Below are 20,546 nucleotides of genomic sequence, written 5' to 3'. Positions count from 1 at the left end.
GGGCAGACACTGAGTCTGCTGGCACCTGGGTCTGGACTTCATGCTTCCAGGCTGGGAGAACCACCTCTGCTCCCTGCAGGCAGCAGGAGCCCCTTCCACTGCAGGAGCACAAGCTAGGGGAGCGACTGCACAAGCAGTGCTGCAACCCAGGAAAATAGGGCAGGAGATTTTATTTTTTTAAAAAGGTGTACCCCCTCCCTCCAATTTGTGCCATTAATGACCTGAGAGAGGAAAGGATTCATGTTGTCTCGGTGCCTCCTCTGGTGCCCACTGCGACTGTTCTCAAAGGTGGAGAACACAGAATGGAACTCTGTCCACTTGGAGAAAGGGAGAGATTCCCAGCTTGAGCAATTCCATACCCGCCCCCCAAAGATGAGGGGATGAAAGGGGATGAAGGACCAAAGTATGCAGGGTCCGAGTGTGAGGTCGCCGAGTGGACTAGTCACACTGGCTTGTTCAGTGTCCTCCTGATGGAATGGTTACATTACTGCTCGAGAAAGCAACCCAGAGCCAAGGTTGGAGGGGTACGCTCACCAACTTCATGCTCCCCGGGGTTATCCGAGAGCTCCACGGCATACAGCTTCAGGCCCTGGTGACTCTTGCCAATGTTGTAAATTCTGGTGATGTTGGGGCACATCTCATTCACAACCTTCATCAGCTGGAAACAAAGTGAGGCCAGGATTCTAGGTAACACATAGGCAGGGGGGCCCAAGAAGGCAGCCACCTTGACCCTAACCTTCATCATTCCCCAGATGCTCTCCCCTCTCCTTGAGTCCCTGTCCCCCCTCCAGATAACACTACTCTCCTTTCCAGCACCCACTGGGAATAAGCTCTGGGCTACTGCTGTCCCACCTGGCCCCTTGGCTGTGGGCATCAGGTCTGAGGTCAGTTGACACTGATTCCAAATGCGTAAGACTGAGAGTCAGGACTTATAGGCAATGACTGGGCCGTGAAAGTGGAGTTCTTCAAAGGAATCAGTGCCCTTATAACAGAGGCGGGTATTTGATGTTGCATTTGGGATGCCCGCCTTCCCAATCCAACTGCCTGGATTCAGGTTCTGGCACTGTCCCCTTCTCAGCTTCTTGCTAACGCGCACCCTGGGAGTGAGTGGTACTCGAGTCCCTGCCACCCATGAGAGATTTAAAGTTCTGATCTCCAGGGCTTTCTCCTGACTCCAGCCAACTACTGTGAGCATTTGAGGAGTGAACTAGCAGGGTGAAAGATCTCTCTTTGTCATCTCTCGCTGTATAAAGAAAGGAAGCTGGGAGCGAGGAGTGTAGAGAGAGAAGGAGCCAGCTCAAGATAGCTCATCTGACCCTCCCATTCTGTGCAGACATGACAAAAAAGTGTCAGCTGGGAACTTGAGAAAAGGCCTCACAACACAGAACCTGCCAGGACCTTGGCCTTGGCCTTCCTGGCCTCCAGACACACGAACAGCATACCCTTGTGGTTCCTAAGCCTCTTGGCTTCTGGTGTTTCTTATCCCAGCCTGAGCAGACAAAGCCACTGTCCTCCCTGGCCGTGGGCATCACTTCCTTCAGCCAGGAAGGTTCCCTTTCCATTGTGACTCCCCATCCTCTTCATGTGCCCCCACCAGCTTGCAGATGCTCAAGGGGACAGGCCACACCTCGCTCTTATCGCTGCATTTTGGTCCAAGAAAGTATTTTGTGGTGCATTTCCGCTTCATCACAGGAATGAACACTCTCCTGTCAGGCTGAGGAAATAAGGGCTGCTGTGCTTCCCGGAGCTTCTAGTGGAGCAAGGATTGAGACAGGTGGGGACCCCATTCACAGGTGCTGAGTGAGCAGAGTGTGATGTGGCCACCAAAGATGGAGTTGTGGTCCTAAACTGGGGAGAGCAGGTGTCAGCAAGAACATGAACTGTTCAGGCTGCTTGCTACATTTTGCTCTCACCACCAGCCAATGGGATTGACATTGAGGGCTACAACAAGAAGACAAGTACCAGTGGAGGCAACAGGCCTGAGATGGTTCTCGGAGGCTGAGGACAAGTGACACCTGCTGCCTAGAAATAGCGCTGTCTCGAGAGCCTGCTAGCTGTCTTTTTTATTTTCTTTTTGAAAGATTATTTAAAGGTAGAGTAGCAGTGAAGGAGAGAACGAGATCTTCCCACCTGCTGGTTCACTCCCCAAATGACCAAAGCCAGGAGCCTGGAATTCCACACAAGTCTTCCAAACACTTGGAACATCCACCACTGCTTTCCCGGGTGCATTCGCAAGGAGCTGGACTGGAAGCAGGGCAGCACGCTGGTGTGGAACGCTGTCTTCACACACAGTGGCTTTCACCTGCTACACTACGGTGTCAGCTTTGAGTCAGCTCTTAAGTATCCTGGATTTCTGGGCTCAGTCCCTAAGGAAAGGTCAGGTTCAGAGGCATCACTGATGTCCCTGTTCCTCTCCAGGCACCAGCTGATGCAATTGCTCCCGGTGGAGGCTGAAGTGGCCATGGGACCATGTCATGCCAGTACAGTAAAGACACTCAGGCACCCCAGGAGATGGTGGTGGGCAGGCAGGTGCTCCACAGGGCCTCATCCCTGCAGCAGATCAGCTGGTGGATGGAGACTAGAGGAAGGGGCCCTGGATGTTCTCAGACAATCTTTCGCAAATCTTCCATCAGCCAATTCTCCCACCCAATGTCCTGGTCAATTGTGAACACACAAACCTGCTGCAAACTTCATGGTGGGTTCAAGTCCACAAGAACTGGACAATGGGACTGTGCAGCAGACTGCAACCACATAGATGGGACAGTGCAGAGAACAGATTTCTGATGGAGCACCTCACCAGTCCAATGGGCAACACAGTGAATAGCAGATAACAACCAAGTAACTACAAACTCGGGAACAGGCCACAGGCCCTGGTTGCTCCCCATCTGCTCAGTGCAGGAAGAACTTCTCCCTCTCCCTCCCCGCCCCAATCCTCCTCTCCCTCCCCCTCCCCACCCCGCCCCACCAGCAGATCTCTTCCACCTGCAAGGTGCTACTCGGTTGCCAAGACATTCACGGCACACAAGAGCCACATGCGGTCTCATCACCATCCTCTTACACAGCTAATTAGCTTTCCTATTTGCTCTTCCAGGTTCCTGCTGCTACTTCTCAGTTTTGGTTGCTCGTAAATGCCTCTCTTAACAATAGGACAAGCTATCCAGTTTGCCCTTGATGGAAAGATTCATACAATAACCTAGAAAATAGCATGTGGGAGAATTGCTGAAACATGCTCTCCTCTGCCTCATCCCCATAAGCCAGGAGCCCAAGCAGCCAATCAGTTCTGGCTTGAACACTGTCCAGGCTTGACAACTCTTGCTGCTTGGGGCAGTTTCCGGCTGAGAGCTCCTGGGCTACGGGGCCTCACAGGGGGCCTCACAGGGGGGAGGCAGCACAGCCGGCTCTGCCGTCCGCCAAGTGGTGGGGATCACTTGAGTGGCTCAAATGACCTGAGACACACTGCACTAGCTCTCACTCTCCTTAGAATAATGATTCTTACACGTGGGACAATTATTTGCATGTCACTCTTGCGCAGGGGCCATGCTAATCTCCTGTGTATCGTTCCAGTTTTAGTATATGTGCTGCCCAAGTGAGCACACGTGGGACAATCATTTAAAGATGTCAGCTCCCCAGACTCCCTCTGTGCAGCTCACATTCAGCATACTTAGATTTATTGCTCTCAACATTAATTGCACCAAGTGAGTTGACATCTGTCTCATTTCTGGGTTCGAGAAGATATGAGATGCAGAGCAAGCCAAGCTAAGGTAACACGCTGGGGCCTGGACAGTGGCGCGGTGAGCACAGGCATTGAAATTCCCTGTGAGGCAGAGCAGTGTGTATGAGTCACAGTCTGAATGCATCAGCTCCGTCTCTGAAGAGTGAGACAGGGAGATTTCCTCAGCATATCCCCCCTCCGAGTCTGCACCGACAGACAGGTGCCTAGAAGCTGCATGTGAGTGTCTCAAGTTCAACAACAATGAGAGAAACAGAGCTCACTCATCCCTTGGGGCTGGGTGCAGCCTACACTGCTGCAAACTCAGAAGCTCCATCCCTGACACCTGGCAGCGCACCCTACCCCTCTGAGCCACACGCATGCTAACTGCCCTTGGCAAGTCCTTGTCCTGCACGAGTGTAGGTGAGCACATTTCTGCTTGTTCTGTGTTGGCTAGCACCTGCTGGGGGTGAGGATGGAACAGGAGTTTAGAGGGAATGCACTTGGCACAGGGACTCCCATTTCAGACTGTCCTAAAACCATGCAGTCCCTTCTCCCTCCTGCACCCACTTGGCAAATGCTGCCAAGGCTTCCAAACTGCGTCCGTGAACCTGGGGATGATTTCTTGCAGTTGTCCTTTCTTTTCTAACTAGATTGAGAGCCACATGATATTAAGAACTACTCATCACAATTATCATCCGGAAGTTCTGAGATCTAGTTGAGGAAACACAAAGGAAGGCTTTTCAAAAACTTGCTCCCCACTCCACATTCCCTGATCCTTCTCCTAAGGATTCTGTTTTCGTTATTCAGAGGTGGGGTCAAGTGCAGAGATGGTTTCAAACTCCCCCTGATGGTTTTAATGTGCTACCAAGAGAGAGAATCTGGACAATAAGGGACCAGGTCACAGTGCCTAGTGACCCAGTTTCCCATCTGCACAGGAAGGATGATAACAGTCCCTAACTTCCTAGCAACACCTGCACCAACTCAGTGCCCCTCCGCTGACGAGGGCGCCTCTTCTGATCACCCGACTCTGATAAGGCATCCCCAACCTGCTAATATTCCATGTGTCTTTGTGAAGCCACACGTTCACTCAGGCTTCTAACACACCATCCTACTTTCTCAAAAAATAAGGTCTAATGGCCACGTGACACATAGCTCCTTGGGAAACTTCCAGTGCAGGCTCGCAGCAACATCCCCCACTTCCAGTCTTACCTGACGCATTTCCTTGTAGCTGTGGTGCTTGAAGTCCAGGTCATCGGTGGTGGTCATCTCATTCCGCCGGTGGTAATAGTTATTGGGATCTAGTCAATAGAGAGATGAATTTATATTCACTCCTCAAACCCCAGCACTGCAGCTTCTCTGTCAGGGCTTGAGCCAAGGCCCACACGCACATGCCAGAATTCCTGGGCCTACATCCCTGATGTCCTACACAGCTGTTGCGCACCCTTGGGTAAAACACCTGAGCCATCCTCGCCCTTGCTTCACACTCATAAACAGGGAAGTGAATGCTGCCTCTCTTATTGGTTTCTGGTTGATATCAGATGGCAAACTGTTGGTGCTAATAAATGTATGAGAAGTAACATTGCATGCAGGTTCATGGGCCTTTGGGGATGCAAGGACACAGCCTCTCGCCTGGTACCCACCTTCTGCCGTCTCTCCCAACAGAAGCCCTGTGCTTTTGTGAAAGTTGTCTCATGTCTAGAAGAAGGCAAGTTCTAGAAGATCTAGGAGATCTCCAGTTCTAGATGGCTGGCCCAGGCTGAGCAGCACACAGCTACTCTGCCTGATCTTGATTGGAGGGCAGGGCAGAGGTGGCAGGAGTAAGAGCCCCTTCCAGGTATAAGGCGACAAACATTCTGTCCAGCTGCTGCTGTGTGGCCGTCTGACCACAAGGAACCAGCTTGGGATGCCCACCGTGGTAGGGACAGCCTGGGCTCCACGACTGAAGTCCAACACCTCTGAGAGTTCCCAAAGCAGCTACAGAGGCCGACCTTCTCCTGGGGACTTGGAATGGTATAGGGTAAAGGACCCCAGACAGGGAAGCAGGGGAAGCTGCAGCTCCCAGTGGCTATCACGGACATGTGATAGCGGGGTGAGCCCTGGCAGCTGGCCTCGGGGACTACATTTCTGTTCCCATGCCTCCTTTCATTTCTATAAGCCTCAAGTACTCCAATAATCACAGAAATGAGGAACATACAGAAGAAACGAGAAGCCCTGGAGGAGGGCGAGCAAGGAAGCAGAGAGCAGGATGGAGCTTTGCGACCCCAGCTCCTCCTGTTCTGAGGGCAAAGGGCAGAGGGCACCATGCCCAGCCACCTGCAGCGTTCCAGCTCCAGGCCACGCAGGGCTATCTCCAAGGGGCAGAGGTCACCACGCTGAGCCACCTGCAACATCCCAGTCCCCAGTTGTGGAGGGCTGCCTCCAAGGGGCAGAGACAACAGCACTTAATTAGGAAGATGCCCTGTGGGTTAGGCAAGGACCAGGCAGCCACTGCTGGATGCTGTGCTCCAAGGCCATGGTGAAAGACGGGACAGCAGCAGGCAAACAAGTAAGAGGCATGTTGGCAGCTTGTCAGGCCCCAGCCAGACCTACTGCTTGAGATGCCACATTCTAGCAGGATCCTAAAAATTTCAGCCGACCCCAGGTTGACAGCTCATATGGGAAGGATGGCGCACCTGTTAGCTGAGCCAGCCACGCGCCTGTGCCCTCACAGACCTGGGCACAACTGGCACAGCTGACTGAGCAGGGCCCCCTTCAAGATGGGGTCTTTATGATCATGGTAGTCATTAGCAACAAGTCAAAAACCAAAGACCAAAACAATCAGGCTCTTTAGTAGTCACCGGAGGTTTTCCAGTACTGCTCATTATCATGGGAAAGGGAATGCCACAGGAAGGCAAACTAGGCTCTTGTCCCAGCAAGAGAGCCAGAAGCACCGGAGCCCTGCCAAGCACCTCTGGGTCATTTCTCCAGAACTTTCTTCTGGGAACGCAAGCTGACCACACCCCGGGCATGCTGCCTTCCTTCTGTCCCCATGCCTGCAGGTTTCAAAGCAAAGGTCAAGTGCAGTTGTCACATTCATGGACACTCACTTGCCCGGGTGCTCCAACAGCGGCTCAGAGGCCCCAGCCTCATGGGCCTTTTTCCAAGTGTCCTGAAAGCCCCTTTTGTTTTTGAACACAGGCCTAGAAGGTTCTGTTAAGGATTGGAGAAACCCTCAGATTCATGTGTACAAAAGGGCTTTGTGTCTGGCAAGCCTTTTTTTTTTTTCTTCATGAAACTCAGTTTGCCAACAGAGATGGTTTCAAAGTTACAGAACTGTCTCCAAGTCATGGGTTTTTGTTTTTTCTTTCTCTTCCCTTTTTTTTTTTTTAAAAAAAAAAAAACAACATTCAGCCTTCCCATATTTTGAACAAATATTTCCTTACATCCCATTTATTGTACTTAGACAAAGTGTTCAGGAGGCCCTAGGAGAAGCCCATCACTTCGGCAATGAGGACTGAGTGCATTGGCTGCAGGGACTAAAGAAGCCCTTTTCCCCGACGAGGAATTGGTCCAGGTGCTTGACGGACATCCTTGGCCAGCATGCACAGGTGTGAGCTTGTGACAGTCATCCATCACAACACACCTTCCTCAGGCCCTGGCCATTGCCTCGGTGATCTCAGGGTGGAGTATGGCCCAGCAGGTGCCTTGTGCCTCACATCTGTGGGATGGGAGGATGCGGATTTGGGATGTCAGTGACAAAAAGGGAGTCCTGTTCCCATCTAGAAGGCTCTGAGCTATTAGCCCCTCTCGTGCCTCAAGCCAAAATCAGGCCTGCCCCTAGAATTTCCATCTGAGGGAACCCCAATCCAGCTTTTCTTTCTCCCTAGCGTTGGTTGGGGAACTTCTGACATTAGCAGCAGAAATCCTGACTGAGGAACCCGGCGGCGTGGCCTAGCGGCTCAAGTCCTCACCTTGAAAGTGCCAGGACCCCATATGGGTGCTGATTCTAATCCCGGCAGCCCCACTTCCCATCCAGCTCCCTGCTTGTGGCCTGGGAAAGCAGTCGAGGACGGCCCAAAGCCTTGGGACCCTGCACCCGTGTGAGAGACACAGAAGAGGTTCCTGGTTCCTGGCTTCGGATCGGCGCAGCACCGGCCGTTGCAGTCACTTGAGGAGTGAATCATCGGACAGATCTTCCTCTCTGTCTCTCCTCCTCTCTGTATATCTGACTTCGTAATAAAAATAAATAAATCTTTTAAAAAAAAAAAAAGAAAGAAATCCTGACTGAGTGTTTTGGAGGCTTACTCCTCACACACACTGACCTGTAGCAAACCTTCGTCTGGCTTCTTTGGTCTACTCAGTGTTGCAGATCCCATAGCCTGGAGGCCAGAGGTGGCTCTGGGACACCACCGTGATGGCAGTCCATTACCCCCAGGGTGGGGCCCCACGTGACCTTCCCCACCCTCTGCCCTTTAGTAAGCCACTCAAGCATCTGCTGTCCAAACTGCTCTACTGGCCACACCGTGCCAGGAGGTTCAGCCCTTCACATCCTCCTCTCTGCCAAAGAGACACACTGCAGTGTTCCCCTGCTGCTTCAACACGAGGCCTCCTGCAGAGGAAAGGCTTTCACTGGGGCCACCAAGTTAAAACAAGGGCATTGGGACAGAACCCGTCTGAAGGGAATTCAAATGCAAAGATCCAGGGAGAAGGCCCTGAGGGAACAAGGCAGAGAGCAGGTGGCTATTTTGAGCCAAAGGAAACTCCAAGGTGGACAGCACATCGGCAGAAGCTGGGAGACAGACTGGAAACAGGTGCATCTCCCTCCCAGCCTTGGATGCCACCCACCCCACTGGCAAGGTGACCTCAGGCTTTGCACCTCCTGAACCATAAGGTGCCAGTTCATTCTGCGCCATGCAGGGTGTGGTTCTCTACTGTGACAGCCCCAGGAAGGTGCTACAAAGCTGCACAGCGCTACCTCTGCTCTGACTGTGACACCTACAGCCTTGCCCCTACCTCCCCTCTGACTGTGACACCTGCGGCTTTGCTCCTTTCACTTCCCAGGATATGTCCAGCCTCAGGGACCTGCCATTGCAGTCACCTTGTGGACAGCAAAAGCCCCTGGTCACTCTCACTCATGATTCCCAACTCTTCTCAAGAATCAGTCACCGGGCTGCCTCCTATCGGCTTCCTACAATCTATTTCCAAGCACAAGGGGACAGCACAAAGCTAACAGAATGGAAAGATCACTTATTTTGGTGCTAAATATTCTGAGATCCAAGAACACAAAGCTATTTTAAAAGTTCATGGTGGGGGGCCCGGCGCGGTGGCGCAAGTGGTTAAGTCCTCGCCTTGCACGCCCGGGATCCCATATGGGCGCCGGTTCTAGTCCCGGCGGCCCCGCTTCCCTTCCAGCTCCCTGCCTGTGGCCTGGGAAAGCAGACGAGGACGGCCCAAAGCTTTGGGACCCTGCACCCGCGTGGGAGACCCGGAAGAGGCTCCTGGCTTCGGATCGGCATAGTATCGGCCCGTTGCGGCTCACTTGGGGAGTGAATCATCGGACGGAAGATCTTCCTCTCTGTCTCTCCTCTCTGTATATCCACCTTTCCAATAAAAAATAATAAAAAATAAATCTTTAAAAAAAAAAAAAAAAGTTCATGGTGAATGCATAAGCTACCAAAAGGAAAAAAAAACTATACATGGATTTCACGTGTTTGCATCCAAATCAACTTCACAGTCCTCCCCTCAATGAGCTTTTGGGAGCACTTGATGAAATTTTTTGGGACCCTCTGAAGCTGAAGGACTCACCCCCTCACAAAACACCCTGCTGTTTGCAAATGCAATGACTAGAAGTGCTTGCTCAAGCTGAACTCTGTCTGCTGATGGTCTCCAGTGCTGACCACAAAGGCTGTTGCCTTCAGAGCATGAAAATCCTACAGCGTCTATGGACAGTGCCATCTCTGCTGCTGCCTAAACACTCCATCCTTTACTGCCCTCACGCTGATGTCCTCGGCTGTCATGGGCCAGGCCATCCTCTGCACACACTGTTTCCTAGGACACTCCTGATCCCCAGCCCTTAGGAGTAAGTGCAGTGCTGGGGTCCGTGCAGTAGGTGTGGATGACACGAAGGTGTGAAGAGAACAGCTCCCCTGCTTGGCAGGACCCGGGCAGCTTCCAGCTATTTGGCAAGGCCCAGCAGATTTCTCTCTGACCACCTTGATGCAGTCTCACCCCCTTTTTGCGTGGACACTCAGGCACCCCACTAACAATTCTGTAATCTGTTGAGGCATTGTTGATTGGTCCTGTGAGGTGGCTTTTGTAACTGGTGTGAGCTTGGGAGTTACTGTTATTGATAATGTCTGGGTGAGTGGGCCTTTAACTGCACACAGGAGTACAATTAAGCCCATGCCTTTTCTGGACACCTTATTCTGTACCTACCCATTGCCCTGTTATCTGGCCCAGACATGTAGCATGCCTTCTGGGAAATGGCTTGATAAGAATCTTACAAACTAACAAAAGTGATGGGAGTATGAACTGAAACTGCTTTGGCAAAAAATAAAGCTACTGTGACCGTAAAATGTTAGCCTGTGCTTGCAACTCTTTAGAGCGTAGAAAATGTAGCCATTTTAGCCGCTTTTATTATTGTTTTAACTAGAGGAATTATAGGGTGATTTTATTAATATCAGAGATATGCTTTTGATTATTGTTTGATTGCTTATGGGGTTATAGAGCCTGTAATTGTAGGGGGATTTAATATTTGAAACTTTTGTTTTGGATTTTTACGTTTTTTTCCCTTGTAACATGTTTATCCCATTAAATGATGGGCAAGTTGTGGAAAAAGAAATGTAGTAGGTATGCGTTACTGATTAGCAAGTAACCATGTGCCTTGGCCTTGGAGTCCTGGCTGTCACCCAGTGCCCACTGCTGAAGAATGAATAATGGCTTGCTTTGAAGAAAATGATTATGGTAACTTACAGAATTATCTTTAAGAGTACCTGGTTGAACATGAAGTAAAAAATAAAATAATCAAACATCTGTGCATACCCACTTAGTCATGAAGTAAAAACAGAACAATCAAACGATTGTGCAGAGGCTTACACTGTGTCTGAGTAAATAAAAAGGACAGCTTCCTCTTGAGCTGTTGCAAGAGGGCACCAAGTGGCTTGGTCTTTTCATATCGTCGACTCCACACTCCCTCCTCAAGCTCCAAGCTCGGCTGGAGCTGGCCTCAGGCAGTGCAGAGTCCCCGACACAGGGTCTAACCACAGGCTGGTTTTAACTAAAGCTGCCGTGTCCTGAGAAGCTCCCTGGTCCCAGGGAAATGAGCATGCTGCTCACATCTAGCCAGCCCAAGGGACACCAAGGAGAACGGCTCCCTTTGTGTGTCAACCTAATCATGCAGCTTAAAATCAACTCTGCTTCTAGGAATCACAGCTTTGGCTCACACCCATCCAGAGGTTGTCTGGTTTTTTTTTTTTTTTTTTTAATCTGTAGTGGGCCAGCCTGTTGCTTTGTTACCTTAACAAACAGAGAACAGCACGATCTTGCGATTTTGTCTCTAGCGAGACACAGTCTGCACCTGGGCAGCAGCCAGCACTTTAGGTAGGATGTGGCAATCAGCATGCTAAGTCCCGGGCTTCAGGATGCAACTCCATCTCTGCGACATTTCCAATGCCTTCGGGATTGCTCTGGAAATGCATGCCAGGGAGAACTCCAGAGAGAGAACACTCGTTGTCTGAGATGCTCGCTGGCTCTTCTTGACATTCACTAACAACAGAGGGAAAACAGAAACAAAGACCCCCTGCTCTTGAAAGCGAGCAGTGAGGTACGTGCTGAGCCAGTCCAGGGAGAAGAGGGCAGAGCCCATGACTGTCTCCCTGAAGACACCTGCTGACACCTGTGTGATCCCTAGGTCTGGGAGAGCCCCGGACGCCCAAGCAACCTGCCCGAAGGCAGGCCCCATCCCCTGACTGTAGTGGTGCTTCAACGCTCTCTCCGTATCAGCTCTGATGACACGCCCATCCTCCACCCCAGCAACCCACAGCCAAAATCTAACCTCAGAAAAAAAAGATGTGGATATGCACACTAAGAATAAAGGCTGTGCACTGCGGAGGTGGGGCTGGAATCAGCACATTGGAACAGCGGCTCACCCACCCACACCCAGCTGATCTTGGATGTGGGATTGTGCCTGTGGACTAGAATGAGGATCTTGAATAGTTCTAGTGCCAGGCAAGATGTTCTGCCATCTCCCCAAATGAGGCACAGATGAAATAGAAGTCTGTTGGGTGTGAGGGCAGCAAGGTAGGTTGTTAGATCTGTCTTACCAGTGCAGGTTTTCTGTTCTAAACACCTGTGGCTGGCAAAGCACGACCACAGACATTATAGGAGTCAGCAAATGGCAGCTCACTATGCTAAGAAGATACAGTGAAATAAACTCATGATGTTGGAGTGACTACAGATATTCATAAGAGCTGGCAGTGTTACCCCAGGCAGAGCTGGGAGGGACTGGGAGACCCACAAGTACCCAGGACTCACGACCCATGGCCTGACTATGGGGAGACAGAAATGTGGAAACACCTGTGGCCCTGGCAAGGGGCTCCAGGTGGGTTCTTGGCAGGACCAGTCGCCTTCCCTGGGAGCATATGGTCAGCACAGAGAGACCCCTAGGCCACAAATGCATAAGCTGTAACACACCAGGCCAGACCAGTCCATTCAGAGCAGAAGCCAGCTCAGATCACAAGGGGCCCTTTCTGTCTGCTACCTTGTTGCCATACCCAGATGCCACTGTGTCAAACAGGGCAAGGGACCTGCAACCAGAAGGAGCAAACATATACCTCAAGACAAGGCTCCCAGGTAAAGCTATTTTGAGGAAGAGTACAGTCAAGTTTAAAGCAAACCCTCTTCACTGCCTACCACACCTCCACTGCCTAGGAGAGTAAGGTATGTCAAGGACAATTACACGTGTTTCAAAAAGTCTTAATATATTTTCCTTGCTCACCACTCAATGGTAGTGTTGAGTGAGTGTTCAACCTTGAAACAATCATCTTGAAATCACAATAAACCAAGCTATACTTAGCAAGGGACTTAAAAACCCCAAATGTTCATAATGCTGCTAAGTGGATTAGGAGAAATTTCTATTTATTTTCCTTTTGGCTCATCTAGGTCTCTGAAATAGTCTGCAGGAAACATATCGATAGATAGATGGATGGATGGATGGATAGATGGACGGATTGATAGGTGGATGGATGGATGATGGATGGTGGATGGATAAGTAGACAGATAGGCAAATAGACAATAGATGCATGGACACGTATACTCTTATACTGATATACAGATGATAGACAAACATGTTGATTGATTTTTTACAGGAGAAAACTAAGATTGCTTGGCTTACTGTTAGTCACCTTGACTAGGTATCTGTTTCCTGCCAGCATCCCCACCTTGGAGGGCATATAAGGAGTAAACTCACCTGGCAGTGGGCAGCCAAGGATCTCCATTCTCATGCAGATGCTCCCATTGTCAAACCAGGACTGCGGGTTCACCCGGATGTAGCGGGCCACCATGGGTACGGGCAGCATGTTGAGAACTGGAATCTCCTTTTCACTGTTGCCTTCAAATATCTATTTATGCTCAAATGGGAAGAAAGAAAATCTTGCAGCGCTTGGGAATTAAGGGACAGATGAGTCCATCAGTCATTCCTTCAACAGGGTCTTGCCAAGGATCACCTGCCACATGTTGTTTACCAAGTGGAAAGGAAAAAGGAGTGGGGCCTGTATCCTGCCTTCAGGGAGCCCCATTGGAAGGGCAGGGGAACAGTGCTTAGCTAGTGTAGGAGAGACCACCAGGATCTTGGCAGAGGGAGGGCCATGATGCTGTGGGATATCAGAAGGAGAAGACCAGGCACAGCCATCAACCCATCCAGCCTGGGAGTTGCTCAACCTGCCCCTGAAAGGACACAGCTTAGATTTGGGATGGAGGGGCTTCAAAGAGCAAGAACAACAGAGGATGGAGACAGGTGGGGATGGAGCAAGGCAGGCTCACTCTTCCAGAAATGCAGCTATGTGCAGGAGCACTGAGAGAAACAAGAAGGTTGGAAAAAGAGTTGCAGTAAGATTGGGTAAGGTGCCACGTACCATGCTAGGAATGCATGCCTGCGAATCTGGGGAAGAGAGTCACATGGTCGGAGCTGATGACACTGGAACCACTCATGGAGCTGAAAGGGCCCAGGGCCCTAAGGAAAGTTAGGGTCCTCAGCACTGAGCTGCTGTGTCCAATGGGCCCAGCACACCCTGTGGGCCACGCATCACCCTCAAGCTCACTTCTGCAAGTGTACAGGATGCATCCGGCAGCCCTCAGATGGGAGCCAAGGTCACTTGGTGCTGAGCTTCACGGCATGGAAAAGGCGGCACCATCCACAGACTCTCAAGGCAGTTGGGAAGTCTCCTAGGTGCAGGGCCCACATGGACCCTCTGTGCAGTCATACCCAGCCAGGCCCCAAGGACAGGTCGGAGTGAAGCAGGGACTCACCATGTCTCCTGATCCATTCCTGACAGTAACCCAGGTATGGCTGTCATTGCTCACCATGACCTTGTAGGAGGTCACCCAGTCACTTCTACAAGGAAAAAAAGAGCCACATTGGGATCATGCACTTTATTTTTTAAAGATTTACTTTATTTTCGTTTCAAAGGCAGAGTTACAGAAAGATAAAGAGAACCTCCACCACTGGTTCTCTCCCCAAACGGCCACAATAGCCAGAGCCAAGCTGCCTCAAAGCTGGGAGTCAGGAGCTTCCTCCAGGTCTCCCACATGGATGCAGGGGCCCAAACACTTGAACCATCCTCTGATACTTTTTCCAGACCATCAGCAGGAAGCTGGATCGGAAATAGAGCAGCTAGGACATGAACTGGCACCCCTATGGGATGCTGGTGTCACAGGCAGAGGCTTAGCCTGTTCTGCCATGGCATCGTTCCTGGGATCACACTCTTTAAAAGATGCATAGAAGTAAGAAGAGCAGGTGTCAGAGATAGATGACATGAGGTCAAACAGCTCTGTGACACAGCTCTATGACCTTGGCCAGACAAATAACTCATCGCTGCCACAGTTTACTCACCCATAAAATGAGACTCATAAAAGTGCCCGCCTTAAAGGATTTATTGAGCACTTAATGGTGTAAGGCCATTTAAGTCCTCAGAGGAATCCCTGACCTCTGGGAGCACTGAACATGGCTCACACACCTGAAGACAGACGAACGGGCACATTATCTGTCGGTACCGAATGGCTACCTTGTGCACAGTAGATGCTTAATGGGGTCCCTTGAGTCAAAACAATCTAAGCAGAAGTTACCGACTGGTCTTGAAGTTTCATCTGGGGAACTAATTTGGGAATATAAAAAAACTAGATCACTGGCTTCAGAAACACTAACTGGAATCTACAGAAGACGCTGGCTTTACCCTTGGCTATCACAGCCACGCAGACAATTCCCACACAGGCAAGAATGCAGAGATGGCTGGCCCAAAGCCAGCTCCTTGTCACCGTGTCCCACAGAGCAGAACCCACCACAGAGGCAGCCCGAAAATGACTTCAGGTTGGAGGCCACGCTGATGAACTTGGCCAATAAAAGCAAACTTCCCATGGAAAATCCCTTTTTTCTCCCTGCCTTAGCCTTGGTGCTTTATAATATAAACTATGAAAAAGCTAAAAAGAGTCTTCCTGCACAGCTACCCCCACCCGCCTTTTAATTTTTATAATGTTGGAATGAAGCCTCGGCTAGTGTGCTAGTCTTTGGGGGAGATCCTGCCAAGTGAAGTATCTGGAATCCGTTTCCTCCCCTGAAAGCTGTCTGGCCTTGTGGAGCTAGCCCCATCCCGAAAAGGCTCTGAATTCCCATTCCGAGTCTAGGTTGTCGAGCAAAGTTTATTTAGAGAGAGCAGTCGCTTCTGTTCAGCCAGGTCCATCTCACTGACTTGTCACAAGATTATTCTTAGATACTTTCTGCACGTTCGGAAGCCACTCTCATCTCACACTTCCTCCTTCCCCCTGCTCAGCTCTGAGTGTCTGCCAGAACCCAGACTCTCAAAGCACACCTTCCCCTGTGAGAAGTTCAGTCCAGCCCAGTGACATGGAGCCCCTGCCAGTGCACATCGAACCCCAGTCAGTGCACACCCAGCCAGTGCACACCCAGCCAGTGCACACCCAGCCAGTGCACACGGAGCCCCAGCCAGTGTACACGGAGCCCCAGCAGGTGCACACAGAGCCCCAGCAGGTGCACACAGAGCTACAGCAGCCTGCCTTCTGGGATACACCTTGGTGACAGTGCATGTCCTTTGCTCCGGAAAATCACCCATTCCCCTGATAGCAACCTGTTCTAGACCTTCAGGTTCATTCCCAGGGGCTGGTAACACAGCTCCTGCTGCTGTGTGCCACATCCAGCTGACAGCCATGCTCCAGCAGCCTAGCACGGCTAGGATAAAAGCAGAGCCCAGGCAGGGAGAGCTCCCAGGGGGAGCGAAGCCATCAATGGAAAGCAGCACATAGACAGTATGAAGCGGAAAAGAAAAACGCTGCACTGACTGACTTCAACAAAAGGAGACAAAGAACAAAATCAAGGTGTCAAGGTGATGTGGCAATTCCTCAAAGTGAAACACAAACTCCCCTCGCCTTCTCCTGGCAGCTCACAGTCCACACAGCCTGGCTCTCCTGACCTCCAGGGCCTCTTGCCTGGCCTCTCTGATCTTGACCTTCTGAACCTCCTCTCCAGTGCCCTCTCCTATGTAACCCTCCCCAAACCTACTGCCCCATTCCTTCCATCCACCAGGAAGGGGGCAAACCCCCCACCGGCACCCTGGCCCTCACCTGTCCTTCCTCCCCTATATTCAGTCCATCATGTTCCATCAGATGTCCCTCCTACATCTTTCTAGAACGTATCCACTTCTCTCTATGCCCATGACCCCAGGCCAGCCCATGCTCTCCACCCAGGACTACTGAAGTCCCTTCAAAGGATTGTCTGGTTGCTGAGTCTGCTATGACCGATTTGCTTTTCTAATGAAACATGATCCCATCACCCTCATGAATATGAAGTATTCTTATGTTAGGCACTCTCTTACTATCGTGTTTGTACAAAATCCAGGTTGGGTCTATGTTCTCTGTCCTTTCTTTCCCTCCTGATCCTGAATCATCTCTCCTGCCTCACGGCTTTTCATTGCCTGCATTCTGCCTGTCCCAGCCCAGTCGAATTCCAAATTACCCTGAACACCAGACCTTATCAAAATTTACATCTTAACCCTCCCATCTGGCAGACTCCTTTCCTTATGTTTCTTTGATAGTTTATTCCATTTTGTAACTTTAAGTTCCTCTTTGGAATTATCCAAGAGTGTCTGTTCCCCATCACAATTGACATGTCTCGTAGATAGAGGAGCAAGAGACCATGTCATGGGGAGAACAGGGAGGAAGCCATTGCTCCCAAGACAGCAGGTGCAGGAGGGTACGCGTGGGAGGATGTGCAGGCTGTGTGATGGAGGTGACACTTCCTCCACAGGCACAGCCCACCATCCCTGAGGACCTAGACCAAAGCCTGCTCCACCTCCCAGAAGTCCATCCTATCAGAACACCTGCTGGCCAGGGCCTATCTGGTGTGCCCTCCAGCGCTCTCCAAACGGGTGTGTCTCTCCTTCCCAGCACCTTGACTTCCTGTCCTAACGGGAGTGGCCCAGCGGACTTCCCTTTCTGCAACTTAGCAGCTTTGCTCATGGGACTCTCAGCTTCGTGGTGAGCCATCCCACGATGGCCCAGCATCCAGGAGCTTTCCAACGGCTTCCTCACACTCCCCTCTGAGAATTCAGCATGCTGCCTGTGTCTGTATTCCGTAGTTTGCAGCTGGAAACACTACGGGCAGAGCTTCCGCAGCTATTCCTGTAAGTGTCCTTCAGTGGATTTACATAAATTTCTGTTCAGTGTGGAATTTCAGGGCCACAAGATAGACAAACAAGGGGACATTTTAAAAAGTTGTGAAAAACACAGTTTAAAAAATAGAAGTGTTATTTCTCAATGTAACTTCCATCAAGTTCAATGTAATTTTGTAAGCAACAATAGAAGCCATTGAGTCCATCCCAAAAGAACTGAAGATACTAAGAATCCAACAAGGTTAAGGCAGCTTTTTGTACATTAACTAGAGAAAAATGGATCTCTTTTAAATATGGTTTAAGAGTAGGACACACAGAGAAACAAGTCAGAAGGGACCCAATGAGGACACGAGGGTATGCCCAATGACTTCCACAGAAACCCAAGACTGCCTTGCCTGAGGAGAGGAGGGCAACAGCCAGGTGGAGAACTCATCAGTAAATAAACACATAAATACCTTCATATCTTCTCTAGTATATCTTTTTCTCCCTTTTCCCATTTGATGGAAATAATGTCTTAATCTTAATGTGGCCCAAATAACTTGTTTTTCTTCAGGGTTTTCAATACCTGTGTTCTTTTCAATGCTTACCTGGTTGAAGACACTAAAGATCTCTATGGGGCCCAGTGTGATGGCCTAGTGGCTAAAGTCCTCACCTTGAATGTGCTGGGATCCCATATGGGCACCAGTTCTAATCCCAGCAATCACTCTTCCCATCCAGCTCCCAGCTTATGGCCTGGGAAAGCAGTGGAGAATGGCCCAAAGCCTTGGGATCCTGTACCCCCGTGGCAGACCTGGAAGAGACTCTAGGCTCCTGGCTTCAGATCAGCTCAGCTCCAGCTGTTATGGCTGCTTGGGGAGTGAATCAATACATGGAAGATCTTCCTCTCTGTCTCTCCTTCTCTCTGCATATCTGACTTTCCAATGAAAAATAAAATAGATCTTAAAAAAAAAGAAAGAAGTCATCTGTATTTTAACTGGAATGGCACTAAATATTCAGATTAATCTGATGAACTGACATCTTGACAATATTAAAATTTCTAAGCATAACCATGGCATAGCTCATTATTTACTTGGGTCAACTTTCATTCATCTCTTTGACATTTTTGATGAGCTTATATATTGTATCTGTTCTTTTTCTTCCTTGTTTGCCATTGATAGATACAGAAATATGATCAGGCTATCTTGCTAATTCTTCAATTAATTCTAACAGTTTGTAGATGCTCTGGGTGTTTGTATTATCCAAGAAGAATGACAGCCCTCCAGTTTTGCAATTTGTTTTCCTTTGCTTGTGGTACTGGTCAGGATCTCCAGCCCAGAGCTGAGAGGAATGGTCAGGCAGGCATCCTCATCACATCCTGCCACTGAGGAAAAGGCTTCCTTCTTTCACCACTGGGCAAGTTGCCACCTGCAGGATATTCCTTCTCTTTTCATTTGTTTTGCTTTTAATCAAAGATGAATTCTTTTTTTTTTTTTTCTTCACATGACAAGAGCATCTGGATGCTTGTTGCTGCTGGCACTCAGCTGGTTGACAACGACCTCAGTAGATGTTCACTGCTCAACCCTGTTATTTCAGCATTCCAACTGATGCTGCAGGAGATCTCAAAGGACCCCATTTTTCCTATCTAGACCAAAGGTCTGAAGATCTGCATTTCTCATGCTTGGCTCAAAGGTCTAACAACACATCAACTGATGTCATCTTCATACTCCTTATCTAGAATGTAAGACAGCTGCTTCAACTCCATGTCATGGTCATGTGCAGAAGATGCTGAAAATATCTTCCAGCTTCTCTAAAACCACTTCCTAGGAAGGTATGCCTTCTGGTGTTTGGACTGCCTTCTTTTGCTTTTTTTCCCTGTATCTCAGCTTCCTTGAACAGCTGCTGGTTGTACTCAACCACAAAATTTCTGGAGATGTTTCTCTTCAGATGAAAGAAGTTCTCTTTAATCCCAGAAAGAAAAAGAGACAAATACCCATCCATCCACTGATTTATCCCCAAAAGGTCCGCAGGAGCTGAGGCATGATTAAGCTGGAGCCTACAGCCCGAAACTCAACTCCAGTCTGGCTTGGAACGATCACTGCAACCTCTCACAACATTCATTTGCAGGAAGCTGGCGTCAGAAATGGAAAAGCTGGGACTCAAGCCAGGCACTCCACTATAGGCTACTGGTATCCCAAGCAGCACTTTAAACACGTGTCGAATAACCACTACCTGGACAACTCGTTTTAAGAAATGTTGAAAATGAAGACCACCCTGGCAGACCATCCATATCAACCTGCAAGGAAGAACTTTATCCTCCCCTGAACTGAAGAAAACAAACAAAAGACAGAAACCACAGCCAATTCAATGAGCTCTCCATAGACATCTCGGCTGATTCATGCTGCACAACTCTGACCGACATATTACAGTGGAGCCAACATCCTGCTCTGTGGGTGCCAAAACCGGTGCTCCCAGAGCAGCTGTACGGGAAAGCTGGGATCTCTGTGGGAATTTCCAACTGGTGGGATCAAGATGCCGAGGCTCTTCTTTGAAGAGCTGGATCAGGAGGTGAGACGAAGCACCATCAACGCTGCTCAGAGATGGAAGTGGCCCAGCCAAAGTAGAATGTGGACCAGAGCAGGAGGCTTGGCCATGGAACTGAGGGATGCTCACGGTGCTTTGCTTGTTGGCATTCTGAAGGGTGCTCATACCTGCTTATCAAGAGAGTTTGAGGAATGCTGGCTCTTTTGGAGAAACATGCAGGAAAGACACCCCAGAGAGTTCTTCCCCACAGCACTCACGTTCCTTCTCCTTGAATGAATGAGGGAAATTGCACAGGAGTTGCAATGTGTATCAGCAGGCACATCATCATCCAGGCTTCCTCACACAGTCCTGTTTCAGTTCTTTCTGACTTCCTGCTTCCTGATCTTAAGACAAAACTTTTGTAGGGCACCCATTTTAACTCAACGTCCCAAAGTCTTAGA

At 49.9% G+C, this 20,546-nt stretch overlaps 1 protein-coding gene and 1 non-coding gene across 2 annotated transcripts in view; both read right to left on the bottom strand.

Moving 5' to 3' along the window:
- Positions 1–20,546, bottom strand: part of CPXM2 (carboxypeptidase X, M14 family member 2) — a 97,352-nt gene that overhangs the window by 19,466 nt on the left and 57,340 nt on the right. Inside the window, exons 5-8 of the mRNA XM_040991741.1 lie at positions 14,216–14,300; positions 13,158–13,308; positions 4,922–5,010; positions 535–658 (exon numbers count right to left, since the gene is read on the bottom strand). Coding sequence (XP_040847675.1) covers positions 535–658; positions 4,922–5,010; positions 13,158–13,308; positions 14,216–14,300 — 449 coding nt within the window. The remainder of the gene's footprint in view (positions 1–534; positions 659–4,921; positions 5,011–13,157; positions 13,309–14,215; positions 14,301–20,546) is intronic.
- Positions 3,493–3,594, bottom strand: LOC121164411. The gene has a single exon (XR_005885085.1). It is a non-coding gene; the product is annotated as a U6 spliceosomal RNA (small nuclear RNA).

Source organism: Ochotona curzoniae, unplaced genomic scaffold (assembly GCF_017591425.1).
Source record: "Ochotona curzoniae isolate NIBS_2020 unplaced genomic scaffold, NIBS_Ocur_1.0 contig_66, whole genome shotgun sequence".
NCBI lineage: Eukaryota > Metazoa > Chordata > Mammalia > Lagomorpha > Ochotonidae > Ochotona > Ochotona curzoniae.
Note: the sequence above shows the minus strand (reverse complement) of the source record. Positions and strands in the feature narration are given on the sequence as shown.